We start from the raw sequence: 14,186 nt of genomic DNA, 5'->3' as shown, positions 1-14,186 counted from the left end.
ATTCTCTATGGGGTTCAGGTCAGGCGAGTTTGCTGGCCAATCAAGCACAGTAATCCCACGGTCACTGAACCAGGTTTTGGTGCTTTTGACAGTGTGGGCAGGTGCCAAGTGCTGCTGGAAAATGAAGTCAGCATCCCCATAAAGCTCGTCTGATTAGAGTAGGACACTTTGAGCCTAGAATATTGCACCTTTTCACAATATTCTAATTTTCTGAGATTGTGGATTTGGGGTTTTCATGAACTGTAAGCCATAATCATCACAATTATGACAAATCTGCTTGAACTATCTTGCTTTGCATGTAATGAGTCTATCTCATATATTAGTTTCACCAAGCCCATGTCCAGGATCCGTCTGTGTGTGGTGGCTCTTGATGCACTGACTCCAGCCTCAGTCCACTCCTTGTGAAAGTCCCCAACACTTTTGAATGGCCTTTTCCTGACAATCCTCTCTAGGCTGCAGTCATCCCTGCTGCTTGTGCACCTTTTTCTTCCACACTTTTCCCTTCCACATAACTTTCTATTAATGTGCTTTGATACAGCACTTTGGGAACATCCAACTTCTTTTGCAATTACCTTTTGAGGCTTTCCCTCCTTATGGAGGGTGTCAATGATGGTTTTCTGCACAACTGTCAGGTCAGCAGTCTTTCCCATGATTGTGATTCCTACTGAACCAGACTGAGAGACCATTTAAAGGCTCAAGAACCCTTTGCAGGTGTTATGGCTTAATTAGCTGATTAGAGTGGGACACTTTGAGCCTAGAATATTGCACCTTTTCACAATATTCTAATTTTCTGAGATTGTGGATTTGGGGTTTTCATGAGTTGTAAGCCATAATCATCACAACTATGACAAATCACGGCTTGAACTATCTTGCTTTGCATGAAATGAGTCTATCTCATATATTAGTCTCACGTTTTAAGTTGCATTACTAAAGTAAATGAACTTTTGCACGATATTCTAATTTTTCGAGTTTCACCTGTACATAAGTCAGTGTGGGCAGTGCTGTTGGATGAGATTTTTCATCCTCAGTTAAAAAAGAGCATATATGCCGAAGCATGGGGGCCTGGGGTGGCCAGTGGGTGGGTGGCCCCTATGCTTCAGAGTATATATTTTATAATATTTGTTGGCACATTTCATGTGTACCCACCATTAGAAGTGGGTGGATGCAGGAAGGTATATTCTAATGGTGGGCATACCACACACTTTTTCTGACAGAGATATTTCAATAAAAAAGTTTTTTTTTTAGTTAATGTTTTATTGTTAATCATTGCTGTTTTCTTTGCAGGAATGTCATTCAACTGCAGCACCGACTTGTTTATTCTGACAGCAACAGGGTCTTGCTCTCAGAATATACATAAGTAGGTGTGTGGAGTGCTGTCGGATGAGATTTTTCATCCGCAGTTAAATAAAGAGCAAATATGCCCAAGCATTGGGGCCTGGGGTGGCCAGTGGGTGGATGGCCCCTATGCTTCAGCATATATATTTTATAATATTTGTTGGCACATTTCTTGTGTGTCCACCATTAAAAGTGGGTGGATGCAGGGAGGTATATTCTAATGGTGGGCATACCACACACATTTTCTGGAAGAGATTTCTTCTCTTTTTTCATTCAGCTGACAGCATGCATAAAAAAAAAGAACATAGCATATACACCCAACAAGGACCAGCGATGTACTGGTACATCACTAGACTTTGAGTGGTTATACCAGGATGATGCCTGCAGCTGCAGGCATCATCCTGATATCGTTTTTTTAGCCGGCGATGGGCTTTCATGTGAAAGCAATCATAGTGGCTAAATAGCTGCAGGATTGCTTTTACAAGCAGCAGGAGAGGATGCCCCCCTCCCCCGCTGCCTTCCACTGCCTTCTCGGGCAGTACCGTGTCATCGGGGGAACCTGAGAATGCAGCTGGTGTTTCTGCTAGCTGATCATAGAGCTGATTGGAGACCGCAATGGTGCCAAACATCTCTATAGTTGGAAATCGGAAGCTACGAGCATTTTATCACTTCAGTTTCACAGGATATAAAGAGCTCCATTTGTAAATTGGGAAAGCATCTGATCACACTGATCTTGGTGAGATTAGATAATGTAAGGGCAGAGGAGATATCTAGAGTCTGATAGACCCCAGATTTCTCATAAAAGAATACACCCTGTTCCAAATTATTATGCAAATGATGTTTTTCTCATTTACCTAAATAATTGATGTAAATAACAGTCAGCATAATTCTCATGTTATCAACTATTAAGAGTACAATTAAAATTTTATTGAACAAACCTCCTAATGATAACAGTATTTTTTTTAAACATAAAAAACTTACAATGCACTGTTCCAAATTATTACGCACAGTAAGTTTCAAAACACTTTATAGGTTGTAAAGAACTGAAAATTGGCATTTGTTGTGTTTGCAGCATATTTAATTTACTGAAATCAAAAGCTATTTCAATCAAACTTTTAACAACATTTTAACTTTTTAAACATTTTAACAGGTCACGTTACATTTTAACATAGGACCCCTTATTTGATAGCAGCTTCACAAGTCTTGCATCTATTGAACTTGTGAGTTTTTGGACAGTTTCTGCTTGAATTTATTTGCAAGATGTCAGAATAGCCTCCCAGAGCTGCTGTTTGGATGTAAACTGCCTCCCACCCTCATAGATCTTTTGCTTGAGGATGCTCCAAAGGTTCTCAATAGGATTGAGGTCAGGGGAGGATGGAGGCCACACTATGACTTTCTCTCCTTTTATCCCCATAGCAGCCATTGATGCAGAGGTGTTCTTTGCAGCATGAGATGATGCATTCTCATGCATGAAGATGATTTTATTACAGAAAGCATAGTTCTTCCTTCTGTACCAGGGAAGAAAGTGGTCAGTCATAAATTCCACATACTTTGCAGAGGTCATCTTTACACCTTCAGGAACCCTAAAAGGGCCGACCAGCTCTGTTCCCATGATTCCGGCCCAAAATATGACTCCACCACTGCCTTGCTGACGTCTCAGCCTTGTTGGAACCAACCATCCACTACTCCATCCATCTGGACCATGCAGGGTTGCACGGAACTCATCAGTGAACAGGACTGTTTGAAAATTAGTCTTCATGTATTTTTCTGCCCAATGCAGCCGTTTCTGCTTGTGAGCATTGGTTAGTGGTGGCCGAATAGAAGGTTTATGCACAGTTGCAAGACTCTGGAGGACTCTACACCTTGATGTCCGTGGGACTCCTGAGGCACCAGCAGCTTCAAATATCTGTTTGCTGCTATGTAATGGTATTTTAGCAGCTGTTCCCTTGATCCCGATGCATGGATCTGGCAGAAATCTTCCTCAATGTGCCTTTATCTGCACGAACCCATCTCTGCTCTGAATCAGCCACAAATCTCTTAATAGTGCGATGATCACGCTTAAGTTTTCGTGAAATATCTAATGTTTTCATACCTTGTCCAAGGCATTGAACTATTTCACTCTTTTCGGCAGCAGAGAGATCCTTTTTCTTCCCCATATTGCTTGAAAATGGTGCTCTGCTTAATAATGTGGAACACCCTCCTTTAGTAGTTTTTCCTTAAATTGGGTTCACCAGCCAATCTAATTATCACAGGTGTCCGAGATTGTTTTTAGTGATCAAAAGATTCCTGACACACACACAATGCCATCCATGAGTTAAACTGAAAAACAAAATATTTAATCTTTGTGGCACTTAAATAGAATTTGCATAATAATTTGGAACAGGTGTATATGACAATGCCCATTGAAGTTATAGGGGATATGTGCATTTCCTGTGATAGCATTAAAAGTGATTAAAAAAAAATGAGACAGTGTAAAAATAATTTAAAAAAAGTAAAATACCCCCCCGCGCACGTGCACGAGTGCACCTGTGTGCTCGAGCGTTGACCCTGTATCAGCATGTAAACAGCGTTTGCACCATGCATGTGAGGTATCGCCACAAACGTCAGATCAAGGGCAGTAATTCTAGCACTAGACCTCCTCTTTAAATATAAAATGGTAGCTTGCAAAGGCTTTTAAAGCTTTGCCTATGGATATTAAAAATGTATGCAGTTTGTCACCATTGCACGGGGCATGCAGTTTTAAAGCATGTCATGTTTGGTATCTATTTAATCAGCATAGCATCATCTTTTATAAGCTACCATATAATTGGCCAATATATTGTGTTTTTGTGCATTAAAATTAATAAAAGTGCATTTTTTTTTCAAAAGATTTGCGTTTGAAAAATCGCTGCGTGAGTACTATGTGACATATTAAATTGCAGCACCCACCATTTTATTCACTAGGGTGTCTGCTTAAAAAAATATATATAATGTTTGGAGGTTCAACGTAATTTCCTAGCAAAAAATACTGATTTTTTTTCATGTGAACAAAAAGTGTAAGAAAAGGCTTGGTCTTCAGGTGGTTAGAAGAGTGTGTGTGGCATAAACGTCTAATGCTGGGCATAAAATGCCCCCACCCCCCAAAATGACTCCTTTTTGGAAAGTAGACACCCCAAACTGTTTGCTGAGAGGCATGTTGAGTCAATAGAAGAATTAAAAAAATATATATATAAAATCAGAAAATGTGAGTTGTTAAATAAATTTAAGAAACACCATATGCTAATTAGTGGATCGCCTGCACCTAACACATACTCATACCAGTGTGTCTAATCAGTAATAAATTTCCAAAATGTGCTGTGCTCTACTTGTTAACAATATTATCACATCATATATTCACCTACAGTATATATACAGTACACACATGCTCCTATTGACAAATAGTGTAATAAAGGATAAAATATCCACTATAAACATTCGCTATAAAAACAGTGTCCATATACATATCAAAAAATGTCCATATATACTTCTTCAGAAATACATGTTAAGTTGAAATAAATGAATTCAGTGCTTCTTAATTCACCTCTTGTGTGAAATAATTTAAAACTGCGTGCACTCCCACCGGTTGTGCTGTCACCTCAAAAATATGATCAAACCATTAAGTGAGGTCATATAATGCTTGTGTCCCTTTAATTGGACCAAATGTGAATGGGATGGTATCCTGCTGAATGGGATCCCCTTCACTTCATCAATAGGCTCTCATCCCATGGTGGTTTGTATAAAGGAATAATAAGATCATAGTGTTTTATCCTCTTGTGTGAAATAATTTAAAACTGTGTGCACCCCCCACCGATTGTGCTCTCACCTCAAAAATATGGACATAAAATTTGTTTGGGTACAGCATTGTATGACCGCGAAATTACCAGGTGAAAATTTGGCAGTGCCGAATAGCAAAAAAAGGTCTGGTCATAAAGGGGGGTAAATTCTCAGGATGGCAAGTGGTTAACAGACCAGGCAGTCTAGCAAATGTTAGAAAAAAATACAGGGGTGCTTACAATGGTCAGATTTTATTTAGTTCTTTAAATCCTTTACCCTGAAGGAAAAATAAAACTATCGCTCTAAGTGCTTAAAAAGTGTTAGCTGATGTTCAGCTATAATTCATTAGTTAAGTGCATCTAACACTACCCTCTTCCCAGAGTGACAGTGCTGCTGTACAAGGGTGGCTCAATTGCTCCTGGAGTGGAGCCACCCTAAGGCAGGAAGTTTGTTACAGGCAGGATCACCAGATGAAAATAAATGGAAAAAAAAAAAAACTTAAAAAACCCTGTAACAAATACCAACAGCATGTTTAACTGCTTCCGTGCCACCCTATAGCAGAAATACTGCTGCAGGGCGGCACGGGTGCGCAAAATCACGTGTGTGTGTGTGTGTATATATATATATATATATATATATATATATATATATATATACACACATACACACACATGATTTTGCAGTTCCGGGTAGGGAGTGCGCACACCCTACCTGCGCCGCCATTCGTCAATCACCGGGTCCCTGCCAGTGATTCCCTGCCTGCACCAAGTATTGCCAAGGGGGGGAGAGACCTGTGTATAAACAACAGTTTCTGCACACTGCTTGGTATGGCACACACACAGTACACGGCAAAACAGCACACAGTTAACCCTTTGATCGCCCCACATGTTAACCCCTTCCTGCCCAGTGCCATTAGTACAGTGTCAGTGCTATTTATTAGCACTGATCACTATATTGGTGTCACTGGGGAGGTCAGTGACACCAAGTCAGTTCCCCCCAGTGTCAGAATGCCTACAGTCCCACTATAAGTCGCTGATCGCTTCCATTACTAGTAAAAAAAAAACAAACAATATTTTTGACTTTTTGCTATTAAACATGTCCAGTAAAAAAAAATAAAAAAAAAATGTCATCATAAATTTAGATCAAAATGTATTCTGCGACATGTCTTTGCTAAAAAAAATTCCCAATACGTGTAAATTAATTTGTTTATGTGAAAGTTATAGTGTCTACAAATGGCAGTATATATATATATATATATATATATATATATATTTTAAATTATATTTTTATTAAACACATTTTACAAAACTTTAACACAACACTAACACGTAATCTCCTATAACACATTTTACCATCCAATTTCCTCTCCTCCCCCCAATCTCCCCTTGCCATCTCTCAAACCTCTCCATCCCTTCTCTTCTCGTTCTTCTGTTTTCTCTCTCTATTCTTTTATTTACTTCTCAAATCTCTCTGTTCCCCCCTCTACTGTTTCCTTCTCATCTTTATCTCATCATGTCGGCATATTTCTGTGTAATTCTAAAATTGCACCATTTTTCCCATATATTTTTTAATTTTCTCATTTTATCTTCTTCGCTGTAATAGAGTTCTTCTAACCTATAACCATAATCCACCTTCCTTATCCAATCCTTGGCCTTTCTTGGGCCTTCCAGAATTTAGGTATTAATCCTTTCGCTGCATTTAATAAATTAAATACAATTGTATTTTTATATTGTTTTACTGTAAGGTTGGTATTATGAAATAAACACACCCATGGGTCCATTATTATATTTTCTCCTGTAATTATTTGTTGTACTATCCTCTGTCAAAAATCTTGTATTATGGGGCATTCCCACCATATATGTAACATTGTACCCTCTAACCCGCATCCCCCTCCAACAGAGCAGGGAATTTTCTGGGTGGTACCATATCATACCATCTGCTCAATAATTTATAATTCATTTCAGCTGTATTCATATCAGTTGTCCCATGTACCATTCTAATTATTTTCTTTTTCTGTTGTTCGTTTAACTGTGTTCCCAATTCTTTTTCCCATTTTTCCAGTTCAAACATTTATAGTAATTGTCTTGTACATACACAAAGTGCAATGTTTTTGTGCTCCCTTTAAATTCATTAAGTGTTCCAATGGGTGCAAATTTTGGACCATTCTACTTGGCTGTGGAAGCGCTACTAAAATATGTTTAAGGTGATATTTCCATTCATCTAACACATAAAACATCTCTTTTGTGTTTCAACTCCCAAAAATAACACATTTCATCTTTATTCATGATATCTTTTAAACATGCATTCTTATCTCTTATCCACCTCCCTGATATGTTACCTAACCCCGGTGAAAAATAGTTTGTGCCTACTAGTGATATTAATGGTGAATTTTATTCCCACCTCATCTGTTTATGTACTAAATCCCATATATTCAATACATTTCGTGATAAGGTGCTGGTATTCTCCGCTAACATTTGGTATTGTTGTGGAATTCATATAATCTTATCCAATTGAACTTGTTTCTTCAATCTTCACCCAAACTTTCCCTTGAGAAATATACACCCAATCCATTATTCGTGATAATATAACTGCAAAAATAATATCTTTTAACCGTTTCAATACCGTGCAATTTTACACCTTCCTGCCCAGGCCAGTTTTCAGGTTTCAGCGCTCTCACACTTTGAATGACAATTGCGCGGTCATACAACATTGTACCCAAACTAAAATTTTATAATTTTCTTCACACAACTAGAGCTTTCTTTGGTGGTATTTAATCACCGCTGGGGTTTTTATTTTTTGCTAAATTAACAAAAAAAGACCAAAAATTTTGAAAAAAAACCACATTTTTCTTTGTTTCTGTTATAAAAGTTTACAAATAAATAATTGTTCTTCATAAATTTAGGCCGAGATGTATTCTGCTACATGTCTTTGGTGAAAATAACCCAAATTAGGATGTATTATTTAGTTTGTAGGAAAGTTATAGAGTTCACAAACTATGGTATAGATCTGAATATTGATCAATCCTGAAGTACTGACGGCCAATCTAATTTCTTGAGGTCTAAGAATGTCAGAATAGTACAGATATCCCCAAATGACCCCTTTTTGCAGAGTAGACAGTCCGACGTACTTCATAAGAGGCATGGCGAGTTTTTTGAAGTTGTATCTTTTTGTCATAATTTTTCGGAAAATGAAAAAATTAAAAAAAATTATTTTCACTATTTTTTTTTTTACATACTGTCACCAGTGCAGTACAGCGTCATCATATAACTGGCATGGCGGTGAACAAGGACACTGACTGGTGACAGTATGAAAAAAATATATATATATATTTTGTATTTAATTTTTTTTTATTTTTTTATTATATTTAATTTTTTATTACATTTTTTAAAAAAAATTTTAAGATTTTTTTTCATATTTTACTTTGACCAAAGTAGTGCAATGTACCATAGTAACATTGTACTACTTTGGGGAAGTGATCAGTATTTTTTTTTTTTTTTTTTTTTTTACACAATTTGCTTATAGCAAAGAATTACTTTGCTATAAGCAAGCATTTACCTGAATGAAATCGATTCATTCAGCTTTTTTTTTTTTTGTGCTTAGCTGTGAGTTGGTCACAGCTAATCACATGACATGTGCATGTGATTAGCTGTGACCATTCACAGCTAGGCACTAGTATACAATGGATGGCATCATGAATGAAGCCATCCATTGTATACAACTGTCATGTGACCTGCTGTGATTGGTCACAGCAGGTCACATGGTACTAGCAACGGGAGCCGGTACTCGGATCTGTCATCGGCCGTGTCCGAGGTGCACGGCCGCTGACAGATCGCACTGCTGCGCCACTCTGCATTAGCGCAAACGGCGCATGTGCGGGAGCACGCCAAATGGCGTGCACCCGGAATGCAGGGACACAATTGAAGCCGCCAAACGGCCATTGGCCGGGCACATTTAGACCGCCGTTTATTTTTCCTTTACATACCTCTTGCCTTACCCTTGGTTTTTATTTACCCATATGCATCTCGTTACTTTTTGTAGTGCCGAAATATACACCATCCAAAGATAGATTGGTAACATATGAAATGTATATAAGATTTTTGGCAAAATCACCATCTTAACCATATTTATTTGGCCAGTCCAGGAAAGCCTTCCTTTGCTATTCCTCAATTCCTCCTTGATCTCATTAATTAGTGGGATATAGTTTGCATGATATATACCCTTCAGTGATGGTGTTAGCTTCACTCCTAATTATTTTGATTCCTTATCTCTCCAAATAAAGGAGAACTGTCCCTGTATTGCTTGTTTCTGTGCCTTGGATAGGATTATAGTCAGAATCTCTGACTTTGTAAGGTTGATTTTAAAATCTGACAACTCTCCATATTTTCTTAATATACTCATTAAAGTTGGTAATGTTAGTCTAGAATTTTTTAATTTTTTTTAAATCTTTTTATTGTTTTTCTCGTAAAGAATTAAACTTGCATAACAGAGCCGTTCGGGCATACCCAGGCTCAATTGTACTTGTAATTGTACTTGTAACATAGAAAACATAGAATGCCAACATAAACAGTTCTGAACATTTACAACCAATCGGTGACTAAAACCCCTGCTCGATCTAGTTTAAACACAGAAAACAAGTGTTAAAATACCATAATTTCGACCATATTACCCAGACATAGGAAATTAAAGGAAGACATTAATATCTCTCCCGTCCCATTGTATAAAACCCACATGACCACTCTATACATCACTGCCCCCACCTGATCGAAAACATATCAGCATAACAGCATAATTCTAATGAACCTGGGGAGATGCGTTTGTAGAAGGAAACTCAATCCATATTTGCCATACTTTATGGAATTTACCAATACAACCTCGAAATTCATATGTGACTTTACAGTTGCAAGAAAAAGTATGTGAACCCCTTGGGATTACGTGGAGTTTTGCATGAATTGGGCATAAAATGTGCTCTGAATGTCGTCTAAGAATTTATGCAGGGGCCCATCCCCACTGCTGGAAATGTGCCCAACCAGATGCCGATTTTATGCATATGTTCTGGGCCTGCTCTGTAATTCGTGGATTTTGGGAGGAAGTTACGAAGTTTGTCACTGAGTTGACTATGCTATCCATACCATTGACGGTGGAAGTCTGCTTGCTAGGCTTGGTGGGTCCCTTGGCTTTTAGCCGAGTGGCCAGGACTCTCCTTGGCCTTCTCCTGTTTTATGCAAGGAAGGCCATAGTGCTAAAGTGGAGGTTGCTGGAGATACCATCTCTTGACTTCTGGAAGTCCCTAGTAAATACCTCCATTCCCCTACATACAGTTGCAAGAAAAAGTATGTTAACCCCTTGGGATTACGTGGAGTTTTGTATGAATTGGGCATAAAATGTGCTCTGAACGTCATCTAAGTCACAACAATAGAAGAACACAGTCTGCTGAACATAATACTACATAAACATTAGATGTTGCCATGGTTTTGTTTTAGTCTTGGACTTAATCATCCAGTGCTTATCTGTTCCTATAAAACCTAGCTCATCTGTCCTTATGTACCTTGGAACTCTTTTGTGCTGTATGTTAGACAAGTGATGACTATTTCATCACCTCCCTTGCCACAGACTTTGTACATAAGGAAGTCAGATGCTATCCCTACAAAATTGTGAGATTACTATTGGCGGGGAGGGACCGTAATGGGGTGTAAGGTTTTTCTTCATCCATCATATGGGGATCCTCTTGGTCCTGGTTCAGGAAGGTAGGTGTTCTGTTGTCTACAGCTTTGCTTATTAACTTCTTTACAAATGGTAGAATACAACATACAATCACATAATCAGTTAACACATCAAATTGTAATTGCAACTGTTGTGGAAAATAACAACCAAGTCTGGGGGCTGAGCTAAACAAAATCTCATAAGGGGATAGGGAGTGTTCTCTCTTGGTGTGTATTTGACACTAAATAGGGCAATAAACAGACTGTCTGGCCAACTCATGCCAGTCTCTTGGGCTATTTTTTTAGCATTCTTTCTATTTTCCCACTACTTTGGGGGTGATAGGGGGTATGGAACGCCAGAGTGACTCCTAATGCCACCCATATTTCTTTGGTTACTGAAGCTGTGAAGGCGGGGCCCTGGTCACTCTCTATCACCTCTGGAAGCCCATATCTGCATACAGCCTCAGTGGGGAGTTTCTTCGCAGTTGTTTTAGCAGTCCTGTTAGTTACAGCAAAGGCCTCTGGCCAACTGGAAAACATGTCCAACACCACTAGGGTGTACTCAACCGCCCACTCTTTGGCATCTGGATATGGTCAATTTGTATCCTATGAAAAGGGTATAGGGGTTTGGCCAAGTGTTTCTGTGGTGTCTTCTCTGTGCGTCCCGGATTGCATTTTGCACAGATGGCACATGTTCTGCAAAAATTGATCGTCAATGTGGTGATTCCAGGCGCTAGATAGTACTTGTTGATGAGAGAGTTCATGAGGCTCTTTGACAGATGGGCTGCTCCGTGTGCCTACTGGACTACAGCTGGAAACATATTCTTGGGTAAACAAAGCCTCTTGTTGCACTCAAACAGACCGTCTTTGAAAATAGCTCCTCTCCATCTCCAGCTTTCTTTTTCTTCTTGACTTGCTGCTTCTTGGAGTTCCTTGAGGTAGTTTCTGTCCACAGGTAAGGTCTGTAAGGTGAACATTGGTTCCCACTCTCCGGTCACCTCTCCTTCCATTTCTGGTGGTCCCATGGCCGCTCGTTTTGCCGCCAAATCTGCCAGATTATTGCCTTTGGCTTCTGAAGAGTTTAATTTCCCATGAACTTTTACCTTCAGAATAGCCACTTGAATGGATAGAAGGAGTGCTTCCAGCAGTCGTCCAATGGCTGCTCCATGTCTTATGGATGTACCTGCTGCAGTCATAAATCCTCTTGCCTTCCATATGGGTCCAAAGTCATGGGCCATCCCAAAGGCGTATCTGGAGTCTGTGTAAATATTGGCTCTTTTACCTTCTGCCATTTTACATGCTGTAGTGAGGGCTTGAAGCTCTGCTTCCTGGGCAGATAAAGTTGGTGGTAATGCTCCTGCTTGTAGAATTTCAAATTCCGAGGTCACAGCATAACCTGTGTGGTACTTGCCTCCTTCATCTGCATATATGGAGCCATCCACAAAAAGTGTGTAGTCAGGGTTTTCCAGAGGAATTTCACTCACTGTAGGGAGATGTGTGGTTTCCATGCGCATCATTTCAAGGCAGTCATGTGGAGTAGTACAGGGGTCTCCTTCTTAACCTTCGCCTTCTTCTCCCCCCCTCGAAAAATGGCAGAAGGGTGGCTGGGTTGAGAGTGAGACACCTTTGGAGGGTCACATTGTCAGGAATGAGGAGGGAGATTTGCAACCGTAGATGTCTGGCCGTGGACAGGTGTCGGGGTTGTACTTGATTCAGGATGGCAGCAATGTCATGCGGTGCCAGAAGAAACGGGGTGTGGTAAAACGAGGTCTGAAGTTCTGTCCAATAGTGCTTGAGCAGAGAAGACAGCTCTTAGAGATGAAGGACCACCCCTAGCTACGGGATCCAAATGACAAGAATAGTACCCAATGGGTCTGGTTTGCCCTCCATGTTCTTGAGCTAGGACCCCCGTGGCGTGGCCTTGCTTTTCTGACACAGTTTGAAAGGTTTCTCATAATCTGGAAGTCCCAAGGCAGGAGCGGTGGATATTGCTTGCTTCAGCAGAATAAAATTATCCATGGCCTTGCTTGACAAGGTAAATGGCACAGACTTGAGAGCATCATAAAATGGTTGCATACGGACCGATGCATCAGGGATCCATGCCCTGCAGTAGGATATGAGTCCAAGAAAGGCATGCAGTTGTTTAGCTGCTTTAGGTTGGGGAATATCCTGGATTACAGCTACACGGTCCCCCAGTCTTGTTTGAAAATACTGCCATAAGGGGTGACACGGGTTTGCCCATTTCCTAACGAGAGTTGGGGCGTGGTGGTTGATATTCACGCTGCCCGTCTCGGGGGTCCCTGTCTTATCTGGGATATCTTGGGGCTCTGCATTCTCTTCTAAAGTGTCCCCGTTTCCCACAGTTATAACAGGTGATCCTTTCCCTGATATTTGGCAATGGTGGTGGACGAGTGTAGGTGGGATCTTCATCATTGACCACCATGAGGGGCGCTGGTTTTTTTCCTTTTTTATTTTCTATGCCTCTGGCCACCAACAGTCATCAGACATCTTCATAGAGCGGTATTCAGGGCGGGCCACCATCAGACCTTTCCTGATATCCTCTTTGAGCCCTGAGACAAAAGCAGTTGAGAGCATGTGTGTTTGTGCCTTTTCATATTGAGAGAAGCCCAGATCATCAAAGGCCTGTATGAGTCTGGCATAATACTTCTCCACAGACTCCCCTTTATCTTGGGTGATGTCTTGAATTGTGGTAGTCTGATCCGCCAATTTCTCCTTTGTTTAGTCGTGGAGCTGGACACAAAACTCCACGCCTGAAGAACAGGAAATAGCACTTGTCAGGCAGGCATCATTGAAGCCCATCTGCATAACTGGCCAGAAAACATGTCCTGCTTTAATTTTGCATAGACTGAGCAGGTCTTTCCAAGCAGCTGAGTAAGTTTCTTGTATCTGCACTACCCAGCGGTAAAAGGGCATTGGCTGTTTCTCTGGGTCAGGCAGACTCGTCACTAAGGCCGCTGCTTGTGATGGGGTAAAAGCGACATACATTACCGGTGCCCCTTCCGGTAATCTTGAATGTCGGTGTTGTCTTGTGTACTGTTCCGGTTTAGTTTGTACTTCACTGTGCGTGGGTTTGGGAATCAAATCTAGTGGTGCCCTTGTCGCTTGCAGCTGTCGATCACTCCATTCAGATGCATCGTCATTCAATTGGACATCTGACATAGGTTTGGGAGTCATACCTAACGGCATCCTTCCTGCTTGAGGTTGTTGATCATCCGACTCGAATACATTGTCATTCATGTATCCGGCTTGTGAAGGTGACACTTCCATATTGGGGAAAACGGGAGTGTGGTAGGAACCATCCTGGTTTAGAACAGGGAGAACTGGGTATATGCCTTATTT

The 14,186-nt window shown here is 40.3% G+C and overlaps 2 protein-coding genes across 7 annotated transcripts in view; one reads left to right on the top strand and one right to left on the bottom strand.

The window, feature by feature from the left end:
• Positions 1-14,186, top strand: part of LOC149459085 (latent-transforming growth factor beta-binding protein 3-like) — a 999,560-nt gene that overhangs the window by 588,420 nt on the left and 396,954 nt on the right. The gene's annotated exons all lie outside the window — the stretch shown is intronic.
• On the bottom strand, positions 11,302-13,661 carry LOC149459087 (uncharacterized). The gene has a single exon (XM_089681667.1). The coding sequence runs from the start codon at positions 12,341-12,343 to the stop codon at positions 11,624-11,626; it is 720 nt and encodes a 239-aa protein (XP_089537793.1). The 5' UTR covers positions 12,344-13,661; the 3' UTR covers positions 11,302-11,623.

The sequence above is a fragment of the Staurois parvus genome, unplaced genomic scaffold (genome assembly GCF_062004578.1).
Source record: "Staurois parvus isolate SC_StPar_1 unplaced genomic scaffold, SC_StPar_1.0 ptg000275l, whole genome shotgun sequence".
Taxonomy (NCBI): Eukaryota; Metazoa; Chordata; class Amphibia; order Anura; family Ranidae; genus Staurois; species Staurois parvus.
Note: the sequence above shows the minus strand (reverse complement) of the source record. Positions and strands in the feature narration are given on the sequence as shown.

Coding starts and splice junctions, on each gene's coding strand:
- LOC149459087 (XM_089681667.1), bottom strand. CDS start 12,343: ATGATGCGCATGGAAACCACACATCTCCCTACAGTGAGTGAAATTCCT.